Source organism: Gopherus flavomarginatus, chromosome 10 (assembly GCF_025201925.1).
Source record: "Gopherus flavomarginatus isolate rGopFla2 chromosome 10, rGopFla2.mat.asm, whole genome shotgun sequence".
NCBI classification, from domain to species: Eukaryota; Metazoa; Chordata; order Testudines; family Testudinidae; genus Gopherus; species Gopherus flavomarginatus.
In genome coordinates this window covers 50114940-50142676 of record NC_066626.1, presented here as the reverse complement: position 1 = coordinate 50142676, position 27737 = coordinate 50114940, and the positions used below count along the sequence as shown (strand labels likewise).

Below are 27737 nucleotides of genomic sequence, written 5' to 3'. Positions count from 1 at the left end.
AGGCCTTGTCTACATGGGGAGGGGGGAGAGAGAATTGATCTAAGATACGCAACTTCAGCTACGAGAATAGCGTAGCTGAAGTCGATGCATCTTAGATAGACTTAAAATCACTTACTTCGTGTGCTTGCAGCGTGGGCCGACGGCAGCCACTCCTCTGTCAACTTTGCTTTCACCTCTCACCGAGCTGGAGTTCAGCAGTCGACAGGAGAGCAATCAGGGATCGATTTATCATGCCTACACTACATGCGATAAATCGATCCCTGATATATCGATCGCTACCCGCCGATCTGGTGGGTAGTGTAGACGTACCCAAAGAGACATCTCATAAAAAAACTAGTACCAACATCAAATCTGTGATCCAGGGCACAATGCTGAGAATTTGGCTGGTCCTTCCGCCAACCATAGCCACCTGAACAACCAATCTTTCACACTGGAGTATACTGGTGGAAGACATCACTGGCACTGTCTCTGGATCAGACATACTTTTTCTCCATCTACTGCAGCAAAGAGAAAATGAGAGGTGTGGTGTCTGCCATGCCTTATCCATCAGCTCATCAAGAACAAGAAGCACGGCATGGCATGGCAATTCTATTTGTATCAATCTTGCCTCTTTAGGATTCCTGAAAGTAATTAGTTCTAATCAGGTAGTGAACCCAGGGTGGATATCAGTTCCTGCAGGGCACAGTCACTGTATTATTCTCCCCTCTGTGGATATGTATTTAGCATCTCACTAATCTGCTAAAATCCAAACAGCACTCATCTCTAGGCCCATCGCACAATCGTAGCACAAAAAGAGCCATTGGTGCCAAAACGGGTATAAACACTGGTTTCAGTGCAGGTAAGCATTACCAAGAAAATGTCTGTGCCAGTATACCCAAGCTCCAGAGCACAAACATCTACGTCAGTGCAGAAAGGGCTTCCCCAAAACCTCTTCCAGATTCTCTGATGCAAAGACTAGTGGTACTGTCATTCACATATATAATCATGTTATCCATGTGATAAATTGCAAAGGCAGGTGATCATGAATGTTCTTCACACAAAAGAGTGGAAGGATCAGGAATAGTGTGACAAAAAACCTGTTTCCTCTATCTTTTTCAATACTCAATTATATACTTTAAAATACAACAGAAAACAAGGGCTCATTTGAATTAATTTTTTTAAACAAAAAAAGTTGCATGGTGACTTCTTACTAGAAAACAGGTAAATGTGAAATAATATATGTTTTGCATAAAAATTCAGTAGGGCATAACCCTGTAGAAATATATGAAATAAGAATGACACTGCTGAAGATCATGAGCTCAGCAGGTAAAATTAAAGAGAGTTTATGAAGGTCATAGAAACTACTGGCAATTAAATAAATTATGAATAAAAAGAAAACTAATTGCAACATATCTACATGCACAAACATATTCATATTAAACTCCTTGTACGTCTTGTCAGCACTAAATGTTGTGTCAGGGAAATCCATTGCTAAGCATTAGAAAGTTTACAGATATTATCTGTTCTGCCTTCTGGCTTCACCATAGCAGGCTCCTATTCTTGCTGGAGGAGCCTCCTCCTCCTCCTCCTGTTCCAGAAGAATTTTCATTAATACAGCATCTTCACCTGACACCCTAGGAGAACTTACTATTCTTTCTTATTTGTCATTTTCCTTCAAGCCATTTTCTTCTTTTCTTCTTTTCTTATTCTTGTTTTTTCAGTTTCCCCATAGTCCTCTCTCTCCCTCTCTTTATAATAATTAATAGTTATATAGTAACAAATTTGCATGGGGCTTTTCAAAAAGAGAGAATCCCTGCCATGAAAAGATTGCCGTCTAGTAGCCAGATGCTGTCACCCTCTCCCATGCTGGGTAGTTCCTTACTCTGCAAGCAGTCCTACTTAAGTACAGAGCTCAGTAGAGTAGCAGTATCTGGCCTTGTATCAGAAAAATAAAGGAAATGAAGACAAAATAAGAGGGGGCAGCGAAGGGAGAGATGAGGGTTAGAACAAAGTTAATGTGAAGTGTAATCTATTCATAGATTCCAAGGCCAGAAGAGATCATTGGGATCATCTAGGCTGATTCCTGTATAACACAAGCAATAAAACTTCCCCCAAAGAATTACTAGAGCTTATCTTTTAGAAAAATCATCCAATCTAGATTTTAAAATTGGCCATGATAGAGAATCCACCAGAAATTGGTTAATTACTCTCACTGTTAAACATTTACGCCTTATTTCCAGCCTGAATTTGTCTAGATTCAACTTCCAACCACTGGATCACGTTACACCTTTCTCTGCTAGAATGAAGAGCCTATTATTAAATATTTGTTCCCCATGTGGACACTTAGACTAATCAAGTCACTCCTTAAGCTTTTCTTTGTTAAAATAAATAGACAGATTGAGGATGAAGCTGGTAAATCCATTTATTTATTTTAAATTGTGAATAAGGTGGGGAAAGAGGGAAGAAGCAGACAGAGCAGGAGCAGAGATCTGCAGTGGAAGACAAGGTTCAAGTGTTTTTAAGCAAGACTTCAAAGATCAATGAAGAGATGATTGGAACACTGGAAGTGAGCAAAGGGGCAAGTGTAGCTGCCAGCCTTGAATGTCCATTTGTCTACTTCTCCCACATATGTATTTGAGTTTTCTTAACAACTGCCTATTATATTTGGAACTTCCTCCCTGAATTTATCCACAAGGCAGCTACCCTCTCCTACTTCATGACCCAATTCTGCTGTGATGCGTACAAGAATTCTGTCATGGTGAGGTTAGGCAGTAGCCAGGCTGGTTGGATTTCTCCCTCTCAAAACTTTTCAAAATGATCTAGAACCTCAAGTTGTACAACAGCCAACCTGCATACCCACGTGATCTTACCAAGGGAAACCACTACAGCACTTTGCAAATTACAAAGGGAGAAAGGTCTTCCAGAGACCATTACGGGCAGTAAGAAGGAACTGAGAGGGCACAGGGCTGGCGGCGCCTCATATACCGGAGCATGAGCTCTGCGGGAACAGGATTCCGGATACCACTAAGAGAAAAATCTCTGGCAGCCACGCACGTGGGCATGCACACACCTAACATAGAACTGACATGAGCAAGGACTCAAAGAAGAATTTTTTTTTTAATATAACTCACTTAACATAAACAAAGGCAAAACATGTGAGAGTTTCAAATAGGGCCTTTTGAAAAAAAAATTACTATGTGGTAACTAAGCCATTCTTTAACATGCCTAGAAAACAGAAGCTATCAATTTTTAAATATGTATTTAAGAAGTATGTTCAAATTGGAACTGTCCTTCCATTTGTCCTCAAAGCAAATTTCTCTTACAACAAACTGGATTATAACAACATTTTCCTTCCAAAATAATCATTATCTTTCTTTTCTAAGATATTTTAAGATTCTGACTGTAGATGAACTCTTTTTTTTTTTTTTTAGTTTTTGTCCCTATTTAAATTGCTGGCTTACTGTGTGCAGGTTTTGCATAATGAAATTTAATACAAAACTGCATTGCCTAAGACTCTTGACTTACAATTTAATAGGTTGAATATTTTTGAGCAGAGCTTTTGAAATTCTACTAGCCAGTACACAGATAAATGATTGAAAGCATTACCCCAAAGGCCAGCATCCGTTTCTACAATGCTGGTGTCTTAGTAACAAGGAATGATAACTGCAAATGCCTTTATTAATATTAATGAACTTCATGCTGAAATAGAACAATGCTTTTCAAAAGAATTAAAAAGGGATAAATACTTAACTAATGCCTTAAATATAAAGCATCAGTGAACAAAATCAGACAGCTATCAGTAGAAGTACAAAAATGATTAGCTAGACATTTTTTGAAACAAAATTTAAAATACTAGTGATGCCAAGACATTCTATCTTAAGGAGAATCCAGGAGACCACTTACTGTGAAAAAAATGAATGTATGTTATTTTCTCTGTTTTTCAAAGTTCTTTAATCTTTACACTGCTATAAAAGCTTGCTGCAACATGTCTTCCAACATTAGGCTCTAGCTGTTTCAAATTGTATGCATAATTTCACAGCACTGGTGATTGTGCCTGCAGTGTAACAAGCTGAAAACTGTGGCTAATCAACAGAAAAGGTTGTATTCCCAAGGAAAGGTCACATACTTTAATTAACGTTTGTAAAAATGGAGTGAAACAAACAAAGTGAACTTCATCTAAAATGTTTGTAAATTAAACTGAGCCTTAAAATGCAGCTCAAAAAACTGGCTAAAGTATTAAAATATTTACACACAAAATATTTACATACAAAAGCTTGCATAGTATTATAGCTAAGAATCAAAATTTACATTTTCACACACACTCTCACTATGGAATCACAGAAGATCATGATCAAGTTACAAAGATAAATTCCATTTCTAAATCTCAATTTTTAACTACCCCTTATAATGTGGGGGGGGGAGGAGAGGGGGCCTTAAATTTTTGGCTTAATTGGCAAAATTGAGTGCCTAAAGTTAAGCTCCTACCGCCAGATCCTATACCAAGTGAAGTTAGTGGAAAGGCTATCATGTTTCAGCAGATAATTAAGGCCCAAATCTTTATGCGCATGCTTAACTTCAAGTGCAATCGGTAGCCAATGGAACTCCTCATGAATAAAGTTAAGCACATTCATAAGTGTATGTAGAACTGTAGCATAAGTGGCCAGATTTCTAAGAGTGGTGAGCATACAGCCGTTCCTAATAAGGTCCATGGGAACTGCTGGGTGCTCAACACTTACGAAAAAAATTGACTTATTGTTTAGGAATATGAATATGAATTTAGGAACCTACCTATAAGGTCCTGAAAATCTTGGTATTTATTTTCTTAAATGTAGATTTTATTGAAGACATATCTATATAAATCAGACTAAAATTACACATTTCCAAAATACACTCAAACCCATGAAGTAATTTTTATACGTTGCATTTTTAAATCTTAGTCTACAGACTTTTTTTTTTTTTTTTTTTTTTAATCAGAGGGATAGCCGTGTTAGTCTGGATCTGTAAAAGCAGCAAAGAGTCCTGTGGCACCTTATAGACTAACAGACGTTTTGGAGCATGAGCTTTCGTGGATGAATACTCACTTCATCGGATGCATGTAGTGGCCACTACATGCATCCGACGAAGTGGGTATTCATCCACGAAAGCTCATGCTCCAAAACGTCTGTTAGTCTATAAGGTGCCACAGGACTCTCTGCTGCTTTTACAGACTTTTTTTAAAGTCTGAAGAATGTAAGTCAAATATTTTAAGTTACATGACTCTGATTTTTTGCTGTTTGCTTTCATGTTATTCAAAAATTACCTTTAAAAGTTAGAACCTGTTGTGAACATAGTATATGTAACATGTTTATCACGATTACTAATTATGTATATTTCTGTAGCATGCTCTACTGGCACTGTAGGCACATAGATCTGAACAGTCCTGTTCAAAAAAATTTTCAATTTAAAATACAAGACTGAAGCCTGAATGAGGTAAGGGCCCTGTGGGGAAAAAAATAGCGTGTGATCATGTAACTGAAGACTATCATACAGGCTATGCACAAACAGGGCAAATTAAGATTGCACAAGCAGCCTTAATTCTGGCATTTCCTAACTTCTGAACACTTAACTTTGCAATGTTAACCTTTTTAATGCATTTTTTGGATGTACTACATTAAATGTTTTGCATAATACTAGAGGAGAGTAAAGTATCAAGTCTTGTCAGTGTCACAGGCGGAAGAAACATTCAGGGCCTGTAACTCACAGCTGTGCTTTTATGAGATTGCTACCACAAACTCCACCCACCTCTCTCAAAATTCACATTTAATGGGGGAAAAAAGGCTTTTCAATGTTTTTAAAACACCTAAAGAGTGGTATTTCGCACAAAATGTAGATCCGGTAGCCACTCAGCATATAGAACTATTAATAAATTCAAGGGAGTCTCTGCAAAGGACTGCAGGCTGAAGCCCAAATGTTTGGCAAAAATGAGTTTGACAAAAGCACTGAAGTCAAAGGCAATGGAGTTACACAGTTTACATTTTATTTACCAAATCTGCTCTTAACATGCACTGCAGCTGCTAAAGAATCATTTGGAATTGAGGTGGAGGGACATGAAAATAGTTGGCACTTAACTTCACAAATTCTTTGTTGCTAAAATTTAGCTATGTAAATTGGAAATCATCTAACTCTTCAATTAAAGCTATCCTCTCAGTTTGGGAATCTACGTTCACCGTCCTATGATTCAATTTGGGAGAAATCCTGAACTCCGAGAAGATTAATTAATCTAACCTTGGCAGAAGCTCTTGGTTTAATAAAGAATTGTTTACATTGATGTTTTATAAGAAGTTATTGAACTTCCTTTATTTAATTCCTCAAAGAGGTCAGACTGTTTAATCAGGATTCTTCTGACGTTTCTTTACTACTGATATCACCAAAATATTAAGGGAATTGCTCAACTTTCTTTAGTTTTGCTTTGGGCCCAGTCCTGCAACATTCAGAAAAGTTTAACCACTGAATTACAGAAAGGATTATTCATGTAAGTAAGCACTTGCAAAAGTGCTGACATCTCACCAAGGTGCAAAAATTTATTTTCCTTTACAGTGTTCTTTATTATTTTTCACCAATAAATGATGAGATAAAAAGGCATCAAACAATCTACTCCGTTGCTTTTTTTCATATTCAGTGATTAAAAACATAGTAGCAAATAAAACCACCATAAACTTTTGCATCACTATTATTGTACTGACCCTAAATTGCATACATAGGATTGTTGTATTTTTCTCTATATATTCTCACACATACTTTTTCCATTTGAACTGGGAGAACCCAAAGATAACTTATTTGTAATATAATTTTTTAGCACTGCATATAGAATACCAGTCTTGATTCAATATGTATTTTAGGGATTTGGATAATAGGGGTACTGAAGTTTATTATACAGACTGCAGTAGTCAATAGTCTGGTAAGTAAAGGAAATAATTATACTGAACTGGAGGAAACGTGAACCTCCCTAATTGTGCCTCTCAAATTGTATGCACAGATTAAAGCGTTTTTGACTTCATGCCCTTGAAAACAATAATTGCTTATGCTGAAGAAACCTGAGCAATTTTATTAGACCTGGGAGAACTAGATTGGTAAAAGATGTAATATTATAATTAACACAATGGAACTGATGAACCCACAATCGATGCTTTTTAAGAAGTTACATGTATGAATGAGATCTGAGGTTGGAAACTGAAACTAAAGGTGAATATTTTATTCCATCTTCTTCACTTAGAATATCTTGCAAATTTAATGTAGGAGTGATTTAATGAAACCATGATACCAACAGTATGTGTATTGTGGCAAAAAAATAAAATAATGAATAAAATAAGTACAAGCTTGGTTGCAGTTTAGAAACAGAGCTAAATATTTTTGGGGAAATTTATCTACAACACAGCAACTCTCAAGTAAAAACTTGAGGTACCCTTCCAAATATAAACTGTAATATGTTATGCCACTGAGACTGAAGGATGAATCACCTACAAAGTTTATGGGGGAGAAAAAGGTTACAGCAAATCGGATTCCAGGCTGTTTGTAAGATTACAACATGCCTGTAGGAAAAAATACACTTATATGACTGGGGGTAAACAAAAAGTCTGCGCTCAAACCAAACAGAATGAACTATTCATGGTGTACTGGAGTTTCTGACACTCTCCACTACCATGATCTGTGAGACAGGAGGACAAAAACTGATGATTTAAAAAAAAAAAGAAAAGATTTTTTTTTATTTAAATTGGATTTTTATTTAAAACTAAACAAGTTCATAAACCCAATTAAAATTACATTTGAAATTGACAACCTGTGTTAAAGCCAAAGCGTCTTATAATCTATTAAAATCATTTAAATTAAATATAAAAAATATTATTAACCAGTACATGTTTGCTGACAGGTTTTAAAGGAAGTCAAACCACTGAACTGGTGAAAGTGATTGCCAAAGCACCTTGAACCCAAGTGCTAAACAAGCTTTTGACAGCACTAGCCTCTTCTGTTGAAGCAGAGAGAATATTTTCTTCATTTCAGTTTATTCAACTATATCACTTCAATGACTAGTTAATTTCCAAGTTTAGTTCATTCAAAGTTAAGTAATCAGTTGGGAGCTGAAAAGACAGGAAAGCTTGTTTTCCTCTCCCAATTTATGAACAAAAACCAGGTGAGAGATAATTTGTTCTACTAGTTCTAAAATCTTGACAGTGGTCAGAAACAATCTGTTCAATTTCCTAACTATAGATTATATTTCCTCTGTTCAATAAAATCAATTTTAAATGCAAAACATATTTTGATAAACTTTTTCTTATTTATCCAGTACATTAAAGATAGTGTTATTTAACAGAAAAATTAAATTGTTTTTGCATATTTTTAAATTATTTAAATTTCCATTCAAATAGAGTTTGACACAAATCACAAATAAAAATCATCTAGTAAATAAGAAATGCATTATTCACCACTTCCTATTAAAAAAAATGTTAAAAAAATCAAGAATCTGAATAACTAAACTACATAATCACTTAAATAAATGTAAATAGATATAGTGTGTCTCTGTTAGCAAAAAGATACACCAATTTAGGCTAACTTTAATTGCAAATCAACATGTTTCAATGGTTACCAACCAATGTGAAGTAAAAAAACGGTTACTAACCTGTTCTGTAACTGTTTTTCTTTGACACACGATGCACATGTCCATTCCACTTCAGGTGTGTGCGTGCACAGAAACCAGAAATGTTTTTCCCATAGCAATACTCGTTGAGGTGGCATATGCATCCTGTGCATGCTCATGCTGCTAGCCAATGGTATAAAGGGATCAGAGCCGCCCCAAACCTCCATCAGTTCCTTCATACTGGATATTAGTAAGTTAGATGGTGATACAGAGGGAAAGAAGGTGGGACATGGAATGGACATGTACAACACATCTTGAAGAACAACAGTTACACAATTTGTTAGTAACTATTTTTCCTTCTTTGAGTGATTCCACATGTCCATTCCACTCCAGGTGATTCACAAGTTGTTCAGCCAGGAGGTGAGGTTCGGAATCTACTTTAACAGAGACTAACACTGCTCATCCAAATTTGGCATCATCTCTTGACTTTTGAGATATAGTGAAAAGTTTATGAAGTTAGGCACCAACAACCAGGTTACTGCTTTGCAAATGTCCCCTATAGATACATGACCCAGAAATGTAGCTGAAGCCCCATGAGCTCATGGAGAGTAGCATGGGGCCTCTGAAAATGACATCAGGATACATATGATCTCACCTCTGACTCCAAAGAAGAGCCAAATAACCCAACAGCCATGGTGGTACAGTACCATGCAGTGCAGGCAATTCAGATCTGACCCGACCTGGGTTGTACCAGGGAAAGCATTCCTGGTTTATGCTAACAGGATATGAGATAGCTAGGCCGCAACTCTGTAGAAGTCTTGCTTGCCATCGGTACCAAGGTCTGTTGCACCAAAACTGAAGTGGAGTGGAACACCACTGCTGATGAAGTAGGTACTAGAGCTTGTGAAGTAGATGGTGCCAATAACTATATCCAACACAATCGGAGAATCCAGTACCAAGAGGCAGAGCAAGTCTTTAGCCGCTGAATCTGCCTCTTGCATTGTCAGTACCAAGAGACCAGTATAAGCAGATGTCTGTTGCATAGATAAAGTAGAAAGTGTAGTCAACAGAATCAGTCTCAATGGTCCTCAGGTTGGAGCTGAGGTCATCACCTCTGCCTGATGGGTCAAAGAAGCATGAAATACTGGGGAGCGCCTAGCCAGAGCTGGTGCTCTACCTCTGGTATCCACACTCCTGCTTGAGAGTCCCACCAGAAACCTTGGACTTGTCTACATGGTACTACAGCCCAGACTTCCAGGGTGTGATCTGTACAGTGTTCTAATGCATGCACTCCAACTGCCCTGTGTAGACCCTGCTGGAGCAAACTCAAAAGTACCTGGTTCCCATTAATGTGGCCTCTTTTAAACAGGGTTAATGCAAACTAGGTACCTTTTAGTTTGTGCTAGTAGGATCTACACAGCTAGAGCACTCTACAAATCACACACTCCTAGTCTGGACTGTGGCACTGAGCAGACAAGCCCTTAGATTCCCTAGAAGAAAGTGGCCTTCTAGCTCTAGAGGCACATAAGTCATTCATCTTCATCCCCTTACACAGTACCAGGGAAGGAAGAAATGGCTTTTTCTCCCTTCTGAAAATCTCTGATGAGGAGACACTGCAATGTCCAGAGGAGTGCTCCCAGGTGGAATGGAGCCTCTCAATACATGTACCAAGCAACTTGGTTCTGAAAGAGGATGCAGGCAGCTTACTTTAGAATGTGAGAAAGCCTCACCTTCTTATCATTCTTAGTCCAAGGCTTAAGCCCCCTGCAAAAACAACATCCATTCTGAATATGACCCTCCAGTACACACTTAGGCACTGAGAGTAAGGTTTAACAACTACCATGAACTTCTTACAGCTATCAAAGGGTTTTTGAGGCCAGAGACCTAGGCATGGCCTGATACCAAGTGTCCATGCAGAGTAAAAAGTATGATGCTCTTCAGCCAAAACACATTCCACCCCAGCTCCACCCCCACCCGGAAAACTAAACTAAATTAATGAGTACCACAATAAAACTAACTATGGAACTAACTACTAACCCTGTTTACAAAGTTTAATAAACTTTCTCTAGAGGAGAGAGAGAGATTGTATAGATAAGCATAGACACTCAGAATTCTGGCCACAGGCAGTGAAAAGCAACTGAGGGAGAGTCAGAGAAGCTCCTTTACCAGTACAAGTGTGAGGAGGGCAAACACATTGCCCCAATGGGTACTGCTATGAGAAGACATCTCCAACTTCAGTGCACTGGGTGGGTGGGTAGGTATACACACACTCCCTGAAGTAGAATGGACATTTGCAATCACTCAAAGAACCTTTCTTCAGACAAATAACTAAAATGTACAAATGCAAAATATTATTAAGATAGATTATTTAAATCAAAGTTTCCTGCTTGCTGATTTGAATCATAAATCAAAATTGCTGATTTAAATTGCTTTGATTTAAATCAATCCACACTGCTCTCGGACAAAAAGGAAACAGTGGTCTCATATAAAGTATAAAGTCAACAATCAGAAGAAAAGCTAATGAAACATCTACAAAGAAATATTGTTGAGATCCCGCCTCAGATACAGCAGACTACTTTATTTTTTATATTCTCCAGAGCAAAGCTGAGAGTGAGTGGTACTAGGCTGGGACAGAAAGAACACATTGGTTTTAAGTGATCAGGGCAGGAGAGTTCTTCAGTTTGATGGAATAAGTTTCAGCCTATTCCACTAGAAGGAACTACATTTGCTTTGGACTATGGTCAGCTACTTGCATTATAAGGTCCTATCTACAGACGTTTTCATTTGCTGTGCTTTATTAGGACCTTCAACATTAATAAAGCTAACAGACTTTACATGAACTTTCCCTAGAAAGAAGGGAGAAAGCATTGCAAGTTTCTATTATACAGCTGACTGACATCTTCATATTCTAGATCAGGGGTCGGCAACCTTTCAGAAGTGATGTGCTGAGTCTTCATTTATTCACTCTAATTTAAGGTTTCGCATGCCAGTAATACATTTTAATGTTTTTAGAAGGTCTCTTTCTATAAATCTATAATATATAACTAAACTATTGTTGTATGTAAATAAATAAGGTTTTAAAAATGTTCAAGAAGCTTAATTTAAAATTAAATTAAAATGCAGAGCCCCCTGGACTAGTGGCCAGGACCTGGGCAGTGAGAGTGTCACTGAAAATCAGCTTGCGCGCTGCTTTCGGCACGCGTGCCATAGGTTGCCTACCCATGTTCTAGATCTTCCCTGGGTAGGGAGATCCTGAAAGGTTGGTTTATTCATGAGTTGTTGTTCCAGAGATAGAGATAAAATGAGACTTGCACTCCTATAGTAATTGATATGTCCAATTAAGGACTCCCCCATATGGCTTTCCCAGCTGAATTTAGATGGCCACAAAACAGTAATTTCAGACGGTGATGTTTGAAAATCCAAAAATTTGACCAGGAGGTCCATAAGAGAAAGCCCTTCTCCTACTTCATCAGAGGACACAGAATTAGGGTAGTGGCTGGGCTTAACTCTGACTAAGAGACGTACGTTCAGGAACCTGAACTTTAGTTTTATCAGGTCTATCCCTAAAAATTCTATCCCCGTGTACAATACATATACACTTGTGATTGGCTGCACTGATTTTTCATGTTGACCTTTTCTGCGATACTAGTGAGGTTGCTTTATATATTAAACAGTCTTTTAGAGTTAGCAAAGCATCGTTTTCAATATTTTGGAGGTAATGGTTTCTTCTTGAGGGTCATGTTCAGAATGGATGCCTTTTTTGCAGGGGGCTAAAACACAAACAACTTCAGCCTGATATGCAGTTTACTCTGTATCTTTGTCTTAAAAGATTTTCATTTGATGTATCAGTTTTACCTTATTATTATGCTTAATCCTGTAATACATGCAGCATTCTGAAATTGCCTAAAATATGCTACATACATGTAAATTATACTGCAAATTAATAAAGTATAATTAATTAAGAATATTTACCGCATGTGTTGATTGTGGAGCTAAGTGATGCAGCTCCAGTGGAAAGGCCACCTTTTGAAACTGCTGATGCTACAGAAGGTGTAGAAGATGCAGGAGAGGAAGTAGCTGTAGTAGAGGAGGCTGATGATGATGTTAGTCGCTCTCCTGACTCCATACCTGTAAGAAACAGAACATAAGAAAGAGAACAAATATTTTTCTACTCATTAAGGAAATGAATGGCAGGCGAATTGTAGGGAAACCACCCACCAAAATACAAATATACACGGAATTACACTTAAGATGTTTAAAGACAGTCAGGGAAGGAATAAATTAAAAGAACAAATTTATAATCCATCAAAAAGTTAAACAAAAAGCCCAGGAAATTATCTTCTGCAAAGATTAAAAGGACAGTACAAAATTTTTAGATAATTCCGTTATACAATGAGAATGATTTATTTAAATTCTACTTTTTCTGGGTCTTATTTTATTTAATGACTTTCTTCTGTATTTGTAACTGCATAGGCATTAGCTGTTCCCAGTACATTTTAAGAAAAAGTAACTGAAGTGAATATAATTTGTATATTGTAAAATGTTTAATATTAAAGAAAACAGTTTACTAAAATGAGAATTGCAGCTGCTTTAAAGAAGCTAGTTATTTCCTTTCCATATAAGATCCTTATCCAGCATCTTCCCTGCTAACTAGAGCAGGTGTAATGCACTATATATGTGCACTAAATGGTCTGGCACCTACTTATCCAAAAGATAGCTTCTTTTCCTGTGTCATACCAGGGGCATGGCTCAGCCTTCACGTCGCACTCCCTCTCAGTACCCAGCCCAAGCCAGGGAAGCTAATAATCCAAACAGTGGGCAAAATTCGGTGATGAATCCTGGTCACATGCCACCTGAGGCATGCTGCCCATATGCTAATATGACGACTGCCACATTTGCAATCAGCAGAAATACCCCAATTCGGCGAGCAAGTGTTGGGTCAGCCAGCAATGTGTTTTCTTGGACAGCCCCTAAGCTTTGGAACTTGCTTCCTCCTAGATTTGAAATAATGTCCAGGGCACGCTGCAAGGACCATCTGTTCTCCCAAGAGGTGAGAGATTGTGAGGGTTCTGGTGGGAAACTAACTGTAAAGATCTTTAAACGTTTCTTGTGCTGAGTTTTTATATGTTTATATATTATATACAGCATTTTAAATGTGTTGTGGAGAGTCTAGAGCAAAGGTTTTTTTTGTGTACAGATGAAAATAAATAAAATGTATCATCAAAAATAATTAATACCAACAAAATATTAAAACCTGTTGGAAAATTAATTTCTCAGATATATTTATAACAGTTACATTCAGACAAATGAAAGAATAAACATAATGACAAACACAAGAAAAACTGCACCAAATGGCCATTTGAGCAAGTCTGTCAAGTCTGTAGGAGATTCAGGATAGAGTTGAAGTGAGAATCACAGTGTCCCCAAACCCCATGATGTTGATCTATTATTACAACTACAGGGAGACCCCAGAGTCCATTCCAATAGTTCTAGGGTCTCCCATAAATCTGCATTAAGAATGTTGATGCCTTTTAGTTTTAAAAACAGTTAGACCTATCCCTTTGTGCAACAACCCCATCATCATGGAAACCCCTCCAGCCTCAGAGTTGGTAGCCTGCTTCAACCAGCCCTGGGCTGGGCTGACAACTGGATGGGGACCCCAGGTCTTCGAGTACAGGAATTCTGACCTCAGCAACAGCTCAGACACACACTCTCATCCTTTAGCTTTTTAGAACAAGGATTTCCTTTATTGTGCATATTGTACAGGGCAGACACATTGTCAGTTCCAAACAACAAATTAAGTGAACAGTAATAATGTCTTAACTGTAAAAGTACAGTTACTCCCGATCTGGTGGTGGAGTGAGTAACTGATGAATTCCCAAATGACTATTTGGAAGGCCAGCATACAGAGCACCTCCACTTGGACCTCAACTCACTCCCCCTCCTCCACAAATACACAATTTCTTGTGCTATTCGGGCAGTAGAAGGTAAGGATTAAGGAGAAAACAAACAGGTGAGCAACTGACCTACTACCAGCTGCAGAATGTTCCCTGCTGGAAATTATGCTACAGAGAATACACAGGACCCAGGCAATATACAGACAGTACGTCCTGCATAATATTTTGTAGGATTTGGCCCAGAAGTATGGCTCTTAGACTAGTTGGGTATAATTAAATGCTAACTACATTTAACACATTTTTAAATTATAAACTGTCAGTGTAAATAACTGAAGTTCAGCTATAAGTATAACTGTGTCCAAGACTACATCCTACTTCTTCAAAGTCCATAGAATTCTTTTTATTCTTTCTTGACTTTTTTGAATAAAGATAAATGATTCAGTGCTGTTTTTCATTAAAAAAATAAAGCACAACACTTACAGCCCAGCATTCATAAGTAATGGCTGTATTAACAGGCTCACATGTGTGCACCAGTGCATAACATTCAGACGAGTGCTAAAGAAGCCTGCTTGAGTTCCTAATGGCTTAAATACACACAAAAAGAGGCAAAATCCAAAGGGAAAGGAAGATGGACTTGTGTGTAACCAGAATTCTCCAGATATGGGTTTCTCTAAGAGTTATGTGCTATGCAACTCAATCAGCAGTTCTCAAGGCTGTTTCATCATTAGTGGGCTCATACACACTGACTTATGAATGTGATGTCCCAGTGTTATAAAAAAGCCATCCTTCCCTGTGACCCTGCTGCTCAGTTCCTCTGTTTCTTGTAAACAGAATACTCCAAAGAAGCATGGGAAAAGAGAGAAACAACATAGGTCTGTATATACAATGTACTTGGAACATGTTGGTACCAAGTAAGTAATCCACATTTCTCCTTCATGAAATTGCCTCTGAATACAAGTTGGAGCCTTACAACCTTATTAATTTCAGTGAAAGTAGTGTGGCTAAAACAGGGTTGGCAACCTTTGGTACACGGCCTGGCAGGGTAAGCCCCCTGGCGGGCCGAGCCAGTTTGTTCACTTGCCACGTCCGCAGGTTCGGCCGATCGCAGCTCCCACCGGCTGTGATTCGCCACTCCAGGCCCATGGGGGCTGCGGGAACCAGTGTGGGCTGCGGGATGTGTGGGCTGAGGCTGAGCAGCCAGCACATCCCTCAGCCCACACTGCTTCTCGCAGACCCCATTGGCCTGGAGCGGCGAACTGCGGCCAGGGGGAGCTGCGATCGGTCGAACCTGCGGACGCGACAGGTGAACAAACCGGCCTCGCCTGCCAGGGGCCTTACCCTGCCAGGCTGTGTGCCAAAGGTTGCTGATCCCTGGACTAAACCCTGTAGTTGGCTTTGAAAACCTCCCCAAAGTCTTTCTGTTGTTAAAGCTCTTCACTGCTTAATAAGCCATCTGGATAATCTCTAGGCAAAGAGAGTTCAATGTTTAGAGTTTCTGTCAAGGCTACAAACAAATGGGATGATCTCAAAAAGAGTTTGGTCCTTTGTAAGTAATATAAGGGTCCACTGGCAGACAATTTAGGCTACTTAGGCTCCTCATGCATGCTACCAGGCATTGATGAAAACACTGAAACAAAACAGGATTTGATTTAATTGAAACTTTGATATCACCTTAGGCAGAAACTCTAGATGGGGATGCAGCACTATTTTATCTTTTCAATCACTTCTTAAGAAGAGTCCACCATTAAAGTTTGAATTTCGTACACCTTTTAGGCACATCTGATAGCTTCCAAAAAGGAACCTTTAATGAACAAACTATAATGGCCAATACCCCCAATGGCTCAAAGGGAACAGGGCAGGAATCTAGTAAAAACCAAGTTCATCTCCTGAGAATTATCATGCTGATAAATTTGAAGGAAGGCGTTACAGGTGTAAAATACCTGGCAAAAATACTTCAGATCCCTAAGGCGGTAAAAATTGCACTCTTTTAAACTACACTAATAATGATAAATCTGTAACCTCTTGTATACAAATTAAACCAAGACCTTCAAAACCAAGATGATATTATTAACTATTACCTATTTTTTACTGAGTCAACCTGATATGAGTGACCTTCCTTATTGCCTTCCCTGAGTGTTGTACCTCCTACAAGTCATCCCAATAGTTCTACTCATAAAGAACAAAAAGGAATCACACAGAATATATAGCAATTTTATAGCACATGGAAACAGAATTTATGGATCCATGGTTAGCTGATAGAAAACAAAACAAGACATTAACTTTCCCAAATGGAAATTCTGTAACTGAGAAACTAATTTAATATAGTGGGAACTAGTTTCATTTTATAGAAACTCAGAACAGCAGCCTCACACAGCCAACCACTGAACCAGTTTATTGGTTTTATTCTTTACAACTTAATTTATTACATAGAAACTTTGCTCCCTCAGGAGATCAGACAACACTGAATCTGCAAATATAGAAACATGCTATCAGATAGCTCAATGTAGTGCCAAAATTCTTAATAACCTCTTGGCTACATAGGCTACAAAAGCTCTTCCTACAGGACAGGAGCAAGCTAACTTTACACGATGCAGGAGATGAAAATGTCAGGTAACTCCTGACCTTAGACATTTCACCCAGGCATGACATGATTAAAGTAAGAAGCTCAGATTTTAAATTCAATCTATCTGCTCAGGATTTCTATTAGACATTTCCTACACAGTTACTAAAGGAGACACTCCACAACTGAGAAAGAAGTGTCTGGTTCTTGACCGGAACACCTGGTTGAAAAAGTTCCTTGGGAGTTCCAGTCAACAATGCTGACTGGGCTGTTAAAAGTCTGGTTGGCAGTGCAGTGGCTGGCAGATTTCGTACCTAGGCAGAGAGGCAGCAGGAGGCTTTGCGCACTGCCCCTGCCCATAGGCTCTGCCCCAAGCACCGCCTTCGCAGCTCCGATTGGCTGGGAACAACACCCAATGGGAGCTGCAAAGGCAGCATCTGTGGGCGGGGGGCAGCACATAGAGCCCCCTGGCTGCGCCTCCGCCTAGAAGCCAGAGACCATGTCACTGCTTTCCGGGAGCCGCCTGAACTCAGTGCTGCCCAGAGTCCACATCCCAATCCCCAAACCCTGTCCAGAGCCCTCTCTCACATCCTGAACCCCTCATTTCTGGCTCCAGCCCTGAACCCGCATCCACAGCCCATACCCCCTCCGATATCCCAACTCCCTGCCTCAGCCTAGAGCCCCCTCCAACACTCTGAACCCCTTGGCTCCACACCCCAGCCCAGAGCCCCCTCCTGCACCACAAACCTCTCATCCTCAGCCCCACTCTAGAGCCTATACCCCCAGTCTGAGCCCTCACTCCCCCCTACACGCCAACTCCCCGCCCCAGCCTGGAACCCCCTCCTACACTCCAAACCCTCCACCCCTCACCCCCAGCCTGCTCCTGCACTTCAAACCCCTCATCCCTGTCCCCACCCCAAAGCCTGCACCCCAGCTGGAGGCCTCACCTCCTCCTGCACCCCAACAGCCTGCCCCAGCCCTGTGAAAATGAGTGAATGAGCGAGGATGGGGGAGAGCGAGCAACAGAAGGAGGGAATGAGCAGGGGCAGGGTGTCAGAGAAGAGGCATGGCAGGGGTGGGGTGTCGGAGAAGGGAGTGGGGCAGGGCAAGGGTGTCCAGTTTTCTACAATTAGAAAGTTGGCAACCCTAGAACTTAGGGATGGATGTTCTTAACTCTATTGTAAAACATCATCGGGAAACACTTGCAAATGTATACCACAAGTTCTTTACTCTGGACTTGAAATACTTGAATCTCTCTTTAAAGTTTCCATCTGCCACACATGCGATCAAACGCAGTATTCCATGTTGCAAATAATTTAGTATTTTCATTTGATTCTGAACAAATCCAGAATATATATTGGATGCTTTAAATATAATTTCCAATCATGCTCACTCTTCCTTCCTGCATAGTGGGGTAATTCACTCTGAAGGGATGTGATTTCTAAAGCATACTAATGTTTTGCACATTATTTGGTTCATGTAGAACCTGATAGTGTCCTTTAACATAGTATTGTTTCAAACAGCACTACATTGTAGACCTTGCTGGTGTGCTTTAATGTAGTGCTGTTTGAAACAGTACTAAGTCAAAGGACACCAGCAGGTTCTACGCGAACCAAATACCTGCAACTCAGTACATTTAACAAATCATGCCCTCTTAGCGCACATTACCCCACAGCTTTTAGTGTTTAATCCTTTACGATATCCTCTGGGAACTGCCCCCATGGGACTAGTTCGCTGGTATGGATTTAAATATACAGAACACAGATATCTATACCGGGCAAAAAGTTTATACAAGGTCTACTGTCTTCCAACAAAGCCCACATTACAGATAGGGTAACGTAAATCTTAACCTACACAAATATCACATCAGTTCAATAACAGCTAAAGAAAGATTCTATAAACTACTAGAACAGATATGTAAAGCTATTTATTAAATGATAAAAAAATTGCTTCTCTAGATAAATTAAAGTTATAGTCAAACAAATGCATTGCCAAGATATCAGCATATTTGATTTTTAGATGTCTAATTACTATTAGATGTATGTAAGAGAAATTGTATTTAACATTTTCATTACTATGTTAATATTAACTTGCAAAAGGAAAGACAAACCTAAGCATTCATGTCTATGTCATGTTTTAATACAGTTTCCCTGTTACTTCTATCTGATAAAACATTCATACTCTTCATTTTCTTTATGAAACTGTTCCTCTTTCTGTTTATATTGAATGCAATAAAAACAACATTAAAATACTGCTTCCTCAAACTAACCAATTGTACAAGTAGTGCTTTTTTAAAAAAAACTACCGGTAAGCCATCCAAAGTTTATGATACATTACATTATATACTGTACTGGGGAAGATATCCTCAACAAAATACTGTAAGGTTTGAAATGCTACTTACAGAATTGTTTTCCATATCTATTTTTATTAAGATTTTTACTAAAACAAATTCTCTGATAGTATCGGTAATTTAGCACAATATGTCATGTATATTCTTATAGATATTGCTGTTTTAATAACTAACAAGTAACATTGAAACAATAATCTGACTTACAAAATTGCCCTTTAAAAGCAACAACAAAATTAATGTAATGTGGCATTCATTCGGGTTTTTTAAACTCAGAGCAGTATAACATTGACATATCTGAAAGGATTCAGAACCTAGAAAATATTGCTCTGTTCCTAGAGACATAGTTTTGCTTTTAAGGCAAAACCTTAATTGTGTTTAGTTAGTGTATTATTCTAAACCACAACAGATGGTTGACACTGTAAAAGATAATCCCTGAAAGACTCATTAATGAGGATCAGCAATAATTAGATGATAGACTTCATGTCTTCTGTAACTAACAAGTCTATGGACAACAACAAAAAATTTACAAAAAGCCACTGCTCTCTTCGTAAAGTTCAGCAAGTATATATTAATCCTTTGTTGATCTACAATATATGTTGCCAACTAATATTTAGATCTGTTACAAGTTATTAAAAATTACACATTTTATACAATATAACTTCAACCAAAGAAGTTAAATCGAGAACACAATTACTTCTGTTTCCCAAGTGTATGCTAGCAGTTTGTGCCAGTTTCCCTAAACTCTCTGCCATAAGTGCAAATTTATCTTCCTGACTACTTACTAATTAACTGTATTTTCTGAAGTAGATGAATAACAATTTGTGAATGCACACTGAATCAAATGTAGAGGAAAACAAACTGAACTAGGTGCGTCTTTTTAAAAGCAAGCATTAGTCTTTTCCTTTTACATGCAAAAAACCATGAGTAATAATAGAAAATACAAAAATATTCCAAGTCCAATTGATAAGAAATATATTCACATCAGTAAATGAACAACCAATTTTATAAGGTAAATGTTCCAGTAATTAAAACTCCATATAATTTAGTTAAAACTATATTGAAGATCGATGGTCAAATCGCCAATCAAAATAAGACTTCATAATAGACACATTTACACTTCATAATCACTTGTTTGTATTTAATAACGATATTTTTCTTTCATGTATTTAAATAAAAAGCTTAGTTGTGATCAGATGCTGACAAATGATTCTTTTTCCAGGAGGCATCAATATATATAGCAACCAGAAGATCAGTATATGGTAGGATGTTTGAATACCGTGCAGCCACGCAGAAACAAAATTAACATTAATCCAACAGAGACACAAAGTCCAGAAAGCAAAAATTAATACTGATACACAATACGCTTTTTTGGGGGGCCAAAATTTATCAAATTTATAACAAGCAGCTACTGGGCTTTGATCCTGCAAGGTGCTGAGCCTCTCGCCCCATCCAGCAAAACATTTAAGCATATTGTATAAATATAAGAAATCGATTATTCCATTGATGTCAATGAGACTGTTCACATACTTAAGGTTACACACTTAAGTGCTTTGCTAGATTAGGCCAGAGTGCCCAGTCCCTCATAGGATGGTGCCTCAAAGGTACAGTGCTACCCTCAATACTTTTCGTAGCAATACATATCTGGGAAGGTTTAATGATAGCGTTTGATATAAATACTGAATGAATCATGTCAAACACTTGGAGCTTAGGCTCATTTTACAAAATACAATCCACATCTTGCTCCCGCCCTCTCCATGGGGCGTATGCCTGAAAAGACAGGGGGGCACATGTGAGTGGCTGCAGAGGGTCAGCTGCAAATAGGGACTCCAGTCTGCTGTGGTATACAGAGGTTTGGCAGATGAAGTAGGGAAAGAACAGTGACGCTGCCAGTGGATCCATTACAATATGCACTGGCCAACTGCCATACAGTCACAGAACCATTTCCACTGATGCTCCACAGCCCTGAGCATGAGGCAGAATATCATTTTACCAACTCCGGGTGAGCACCACTGTGCAATTCCTGTTTCTAAACCTTCATACCAATGAGAGATTTTCTTTTTCTGCATAAAGAGATTTTTTTAAACTCAGTAAGAGTGTTGCCATTGTTAATAAGCCTTAATGATTAATGTTCATATAGTGCTTCAAAAATATAAGTACCATGTAAGTGCTACATATTATTACTGTTAAAGGTAATATTTGTAGTAATATCACCTTTCAGAACTTACGTAGCATCAGCACTTCCTTTAAAAACTCCTCTTTAGGACAAACACATTATATCACACCTTAGCAAGCTTGAAAGATGAAATGGTTTAGCAAAACTCAATTAAATAATTCCTGTCAATTTTCTGCATTTCCTTTCCCATTATGCCAATTACCAAGGTACTTGGGTCAAGGAATAAAATTAATTACCTATAATTCTTGTTCTCAAAAGGCAGCAGCATGAACCCGAGAGTCAGGATCTATTGTGCAAGAGCAAAGGTGTATTGTGACACTTAGCTCATATTTCTCTAGAGGTTTCACCTTTCTAACCATTCTGCCTGATTCATTCAGTGATGAAACAATTCACTGTTTGTTGCATCACAATTCATAACCATAACTCACAAACACTAAGGTCTGATTCAGCAAACCCTTAAATGAGTAGTCTTTACCCACATTAACAGACCCACTCAAGTCACATAAGAACTGTAGAATGAGTTCCTAAATTTGGCATCGCTAAGTAAGCCTGGCAGAGGGAGAAGGCTACTTAAAAAGATATCACTTTGCTAAAAGATAATGATGGGAGCCATTTCAATGGAATCAGGATAAAATATGGAATTTTTAGAAGGCTCTCAGTAAAAGTGTGTCTCTTTCAGAGGGTCAGAATATGGTCGTAGAAACTTACCATGGGATATTTGGCAAATGGAATCAACTCAAAACATTTGTTTTATATGGACCAAAAAAACCTGATTTTCCTCTTTGTATATCTGGCTGAGCTATTTTAATATCTTTCAGTATCTAACTAGAAATCAACCTACGTTTAAGCTATTTGTGCATCCATTTTTTAAAAATAATTTATGCTTACATGTTATGCTCTTAAGTGATGGAAGCCAAGTATAAGCCAGTTTGGACAGCTGTTGAGAAAGTTTCTCCACAATAGTCTTCCAACAAATCTCATTCAGAGCCTACAAACCATCCCTAGTGCTAGATTTTATCTGAGACTTTCTTGCTACATAAAATTATGCCAAATTGTGAAATGGCCTTGTAATTAATTGAAATATTCACTACGGACTAGGGCCCTGGTCCTGCTCTCATAGAAGTCAATGGTAGAATTCCTATTGACCTCAGTGATCCAGAACTAGATTCCAGATTTAAACATCCAAACTCTATATACTAGTGAGCGACACAAAAAAATAACTCTAAAGGTTCCAGATGTGAAAGACCAGTGTTTTTGAGACGCACCCATTATTCTACCTAATCCTTATAATTCCAAATAATGATTAGAAGTCCACAAGCTAAGTCATCTTTCCTTCTTTGAGTTGTGTCCCTATGAGTGCTCCACTTCAGGGGATATTGCTCATGAGTCACCTGAAGAAGGACAGAGCTTAGGAGCTGGATCCAATAATAAAGAAAGGACTGCCATGACAACAACAGGTCTGATCTAGAGGCATGTACCAAGGCATACCATTTGGAAAAAGCACTGATGCCGAGGTTTTGGAAATTTCGGTATGTCGGTATATTTTTTAATACTGCAATGGAGTTATCTTAGGATCTTGTAGAATGGGCAATTATTCTCGAAGGAGGCTAAACATTAGAAGCCTCGTAACAAACAAGAATACAACTAGAAACCCACTTTGGAAGTCTTTTGTTGAAGATTGTGGATCCTTTAGATCTGTCCACAACTGAAATAAACAGTTTAGGAAGCTTTCAGAGTGGTTGGGGTCTTTCCAAATAGACAGCTAACACCCTTCTAATACCCAAGGTATGGAGGACAGTTTCCTCTCTCATTTGCTGTGGCTTTGGGAAAAGCACAGGAAGGGACAACTTAACTCATGTGGAAATCAGAGGATATTTTAGGTATAAACTAGAGATATGAGCATAACAATACCTTATCCTGAAAGAAAACAGTGAAAGGGGGGAGTGGAGGAATCAGCTATCAATGCTCATAATTCCCCAACTCTGTGAACAGAAGTGATGCCTGCTAAGAACACTTTCATGTACTAATGCAGCAGAGAACATTTAGCTAGCAAATCCAAGGGAGGTTTCAAAAGACAATTAGGATATGTCGACAAAGCCTTCGGCAGTAAGCCTTCCCGCCCAGGTTGACAGATTCAAGTTTGCGGGACTCACACTAGTGCTCTATAAATAGCTATATAGACAGTGCTTTGAAGTCAGGGCATGGGCTGGAGCTCTACCTCTGAAATCCACCCCCGCCATTGTCTTCAGAGCCTGAGTTCCAGCCCAAGCTGCAACACCTACACTGTTATTTTTAGCATGATAGTGCAAGCCTGAGTCTGGCTAGGAAGCTCGTTGCCCTGGGCTTTGTATATGTACCCTTAAGAACCAAGTTTCAATCCCATATAAAAGCAGGCTCTCTGATTTGTGGGAAAAAGTCAACCAACTCCTTGATGAATCTTGCCATTTGTGGGATGAGCAAAGATTGAGGTTATGTCTACACTACAATTTAAACCGGTATAACTTATGTAGCTCAGGAGGGTGAATAAATCATCCCCCAAGCGACATAAATTACACTGACATAAGCACCACCATGGACAGTACTATGTTGGCAGGAGAGCATCTCTCACCGACATAGCTACTGCCACTCATGGGGGCTGGAGTAGTTAGGCAGATGAGACAGTTCTCTCCCATCAGCTTAGAGCGGCTACATTAGAGAGCTTATAGCTGGGCAGCTGTAAACTCTCTAGTGTAGCTGTGCCCTTACAATCCCTCCACAAAGGAATGAAAGGCTGTAATAGCTGTCGAATGAACTCTGATGGAACTAATGGAAAGACCTCATAGACTTTAAGGTCAAAAGGGATCACAGGAATCATCTAATCTGACCTCCTGCACATTGCAGGCCACAGAACCTCACTTACCCACCCCCATAATAGACCCCTAACCTCTGGCTGTTATTGAAGTCCTTAAATCATGGTTTAAAGACTTCAAGGTACAGAGAATTCACCATTTACACTAGTTTAAACCTGCAAGTGACCCATGCCTCATGCTGCAGAGGAAGGCAAACGAAAAAAACAACCAGGTCTCTGCTCAGGGCCGGTGCAACCATTTAGGTGACCTAGGCGGTCGCCTAGGACACTAGGATTTGGGGGGCACCATTTTCTTCGGCAGCGACCGCAGCGGCCAGCATTTAGGTGGAGGGAGCTGGGGCAGGGGAGGTTTATGACAGGGCCACCTGCAGCAAGTAAGGGGGGGGCGGCACACAGGGGAACTCTCTGCCCCAGTTCACTCCTGCCCTGCCTCCTCCCCAAGCACGCCGTGCCTGCTTCACTTCTTCCGCCTCCCAGGCTTGCAGCGCCTAAGCTGATTGGCGCGAGAAGTGAAGCAGCCACAGCGTGCTCAGGGTGCTTGTGCTCGGAACAGGGGTGAGCTGGGGGGGTGCCTTAGGGCGGAGAGCTGCCATGGGGGGAGCACCTCAGGGCAGGGGTGCGGGGGGGGAAGAGGGTGCCAGGTGGAAGTTTCGCTTAGGGTGCGAAACATTCTTGCACTGGCCCTGTCTCTGCTAAGCAGACCATGGGGAAAATTCCTTCCAGAACCCAAATATGACCTGACTTCTTTAAATCCAACAAGTAATCTAGAACAGAGGGAATAGCTAGGTAAAAACTGTCACTGGCTAGACCAATGATGAAATCGCTTTCATTTTTTGAAGGTATGTATGTCTGATAGATATCTTTTTGCAGTTTAATAGGACCTATTGTACTTGTCGAACAGGAAACTTCTATCACAGAGAGCCATTGAGGAACCAAGCTCTGAAATGGAAGATGGCCAGGTTGTGACGGAGAGTCCCACCAGAGTACTTACAGAGGATGAAAAATGGTTGGAAGATGCAACGCTGGACAAGAAGTGAGATGGATCAGGTAAGGATACCAGACCTCCTTCAGACAAGTTGGAACTGTAGGTTTGTCTTGTCTGATCTTGTTCAATATCCCCAGAATCAACGGTATCAGAGAATATGGACAAAGAAGGCGCCTTGTCCAAGGAACGAGAAAGGTATTTCCATGGACTGATGGCCTAGGCCTCATCTAAAGCAGAATTTCTTACACTTTCTGTTGACCATGCTCATCAAGAGGTCCACTTCTGAAAACTTACAGGTCACGAAAACCTGTTTGATGGTCCAGTACCCACTCAATCTTGGGAGGAAAGGTCTACTTCAATAATCAGTCATGATGTTATGCATGCACAATGTGATTGGCCATGGGCCCACTCCATAACTTTACTGCTTTGGCACAAAGAGAAGGGGATCTTGCCCCACCTTGATGGTTTATGTGGAATATGCAGGCTATGTCGTTTGATATGACTTTCACAGATTAGCCTAATTAAGTGAAAGAAGTGGATACAGGCATTCCTGACTGCTTGTAATTCTAGCAGGTTCATGTGTATGAGAAATTCTCGAGGCACACCACTTGTCTTGGATGGTGTGTCCCCTTTGGCCTGTTCCTCATCTCATGAATTACACATCTGAAGTTACTGATGGTAGGAGGAGGCTGGGTGAAAGGAAGTCCACCAAGAACTTTGGCTAGCTCCTTCCACCAACTGAGTGAGTCTAACACTCTACTAGGAACAGACATCAGCTTGTTTAGACCATCTCTGTTTGAGATATAAACTGTTCTGAGCCAACCCTGGAAGCAATTAAGATGTAACCTGACACGCTGTGCTATAAAAGTACAAGCTGCTATATGACCCAGCAGTTGGAGGAGATTTCTTACCTTCATCCTGGGGCTTGTTTGACTCTTGGCAATAGTTTGTCAGTGTCACAAGTCTACTTTCCTGTGGGCAAACTCTGAATGTTACGGTATCCAAAGATGCTCCTACGAAATTTCTCTCTTGAACTAGAGTCAAAATGGACTTTTCCATGTTTGAGCTAAAGTTCTAAGTCGTGTAATAGGGACATGGCTGTCTGCATTTCAGAGAGAACTTTGATGTACAACCAGCCCTTGAACTGCCAATCATCGAGATAGGGCTGATGAAGGTGAGTAGCTACTACTGCCAGGACTTTGGAGAAAACTCTTGGGGCCGATCAGAAGCTGAAGATGAGCTCTCAATACTGGAAGTGATCTTGATACTGTAAAATGAAGAAGCCTCTTGTGAGAGGGGTGAATGGTGACGTGAAACTATGCGTCCTAAGAGCCACCAACCAAATCTCCATAATTTAACAACGGAATTATAGCTGGAAGAGTTACCATCTTAAATTTCTGTGATTTCACGAACATGTTTAGAAATCTGAGATCCAACACGGGTTCCATTCTCCACTAGTGTTTGGAACCAGAAAACACTTTGAATAAATTCAGCAAAGAATCCTGTGGCACCTTATAGACTAACAGACGTTTTGGAGCATGAGCTTTCGTGGGTGAATACCCACTTCTTCAGATGCATGTGGTGGAAATATCCAGGGGCAGGTATATATATGCTAGCAAGCAAGCTAGAGATAACGAGGTCAGTTCAATCAGGGAGGATGAGGCCCTGTTCTAGCAGTTGAGGTGTGAAAACCAAGAGAGGAGAAACTGGTTCTGTAGTTGGCAAGCCATTCACAGTCTTTGTTCAATCCTGAGCTGATGGTGTCAAATTTGCAGACGAACTGAAGCTCAGCAGTTTCTCTTCGAAGTCTGGTCCTGAAGTTTTTTTGCTGCAGGATGGCCACCTTAAGGTCTGCTATAGTGTGGCCAGGGAGGTTGAAGTGCTCTCCTACAGGTTTTTGTATACTGCCATTCCTAATGTCTGATTTGTGTCCATTTATCCTTTTCCGTAGAGACTGTCCAGTTTGGCCGATGTACATAGCAGAGGGGCATTGCTGGCATATGATAGCGTATATTACATTGGTGGATGTGCAGATGATATACCACCAATGTAATATACGCCATCATATGCCAGCAATGCCCCTCTGCTATGTACATCGGCCAAACTGGACAGTCTCTACGGAAAAGGATAAATGGACACAAATCAGACATTAGGAATGGCAGTATACAAAAACCTGTAGGAGAGCACTTCAACCTCCCTGGCCACACTATAGCAGACCTTAAGGTGGCCATCCTGCAGCAAAAAAACTTCAGGACCAGACTTCGAAGAGAAACTGCTGAGCTTCAGTTCGTCTGCAAATTTGACACCATCAGCTCAGGATTGAACAAAGACTGT

The 27737-nt window shown here is 39.7% G+C and overlaps 1 protein-coding gene across 4 annotated transcripts in view; it reads right to left on the bottom strand.

Moving 5' to 3' along the window:
• The window catches only part of BAZ2B (bromodomain adjacent to zinc finger domain 2B), a 276520-nt gene that overhangs the window by 142828 nt on the left and 105955 nt on the right, over positions 1 to 27737 (bottom strand). For all 4 annotated transcript variants that reach the window (XM_050969152.1, XM_050969151.1, XM_050969150.1 and 1 more), the window contains one exon: positions 12563 to 12718. In XM_050969152.1, coding sequence (XP_050825109.1) covers positions 12563 to 12716 — 154 coding nt within the window. In that variant the 5' untranslated portion in view covers positions 12717 to 12718. The remainder of the gene's footprint in view (positions 1 to 12562; positions 12719 to 27737) is intronic.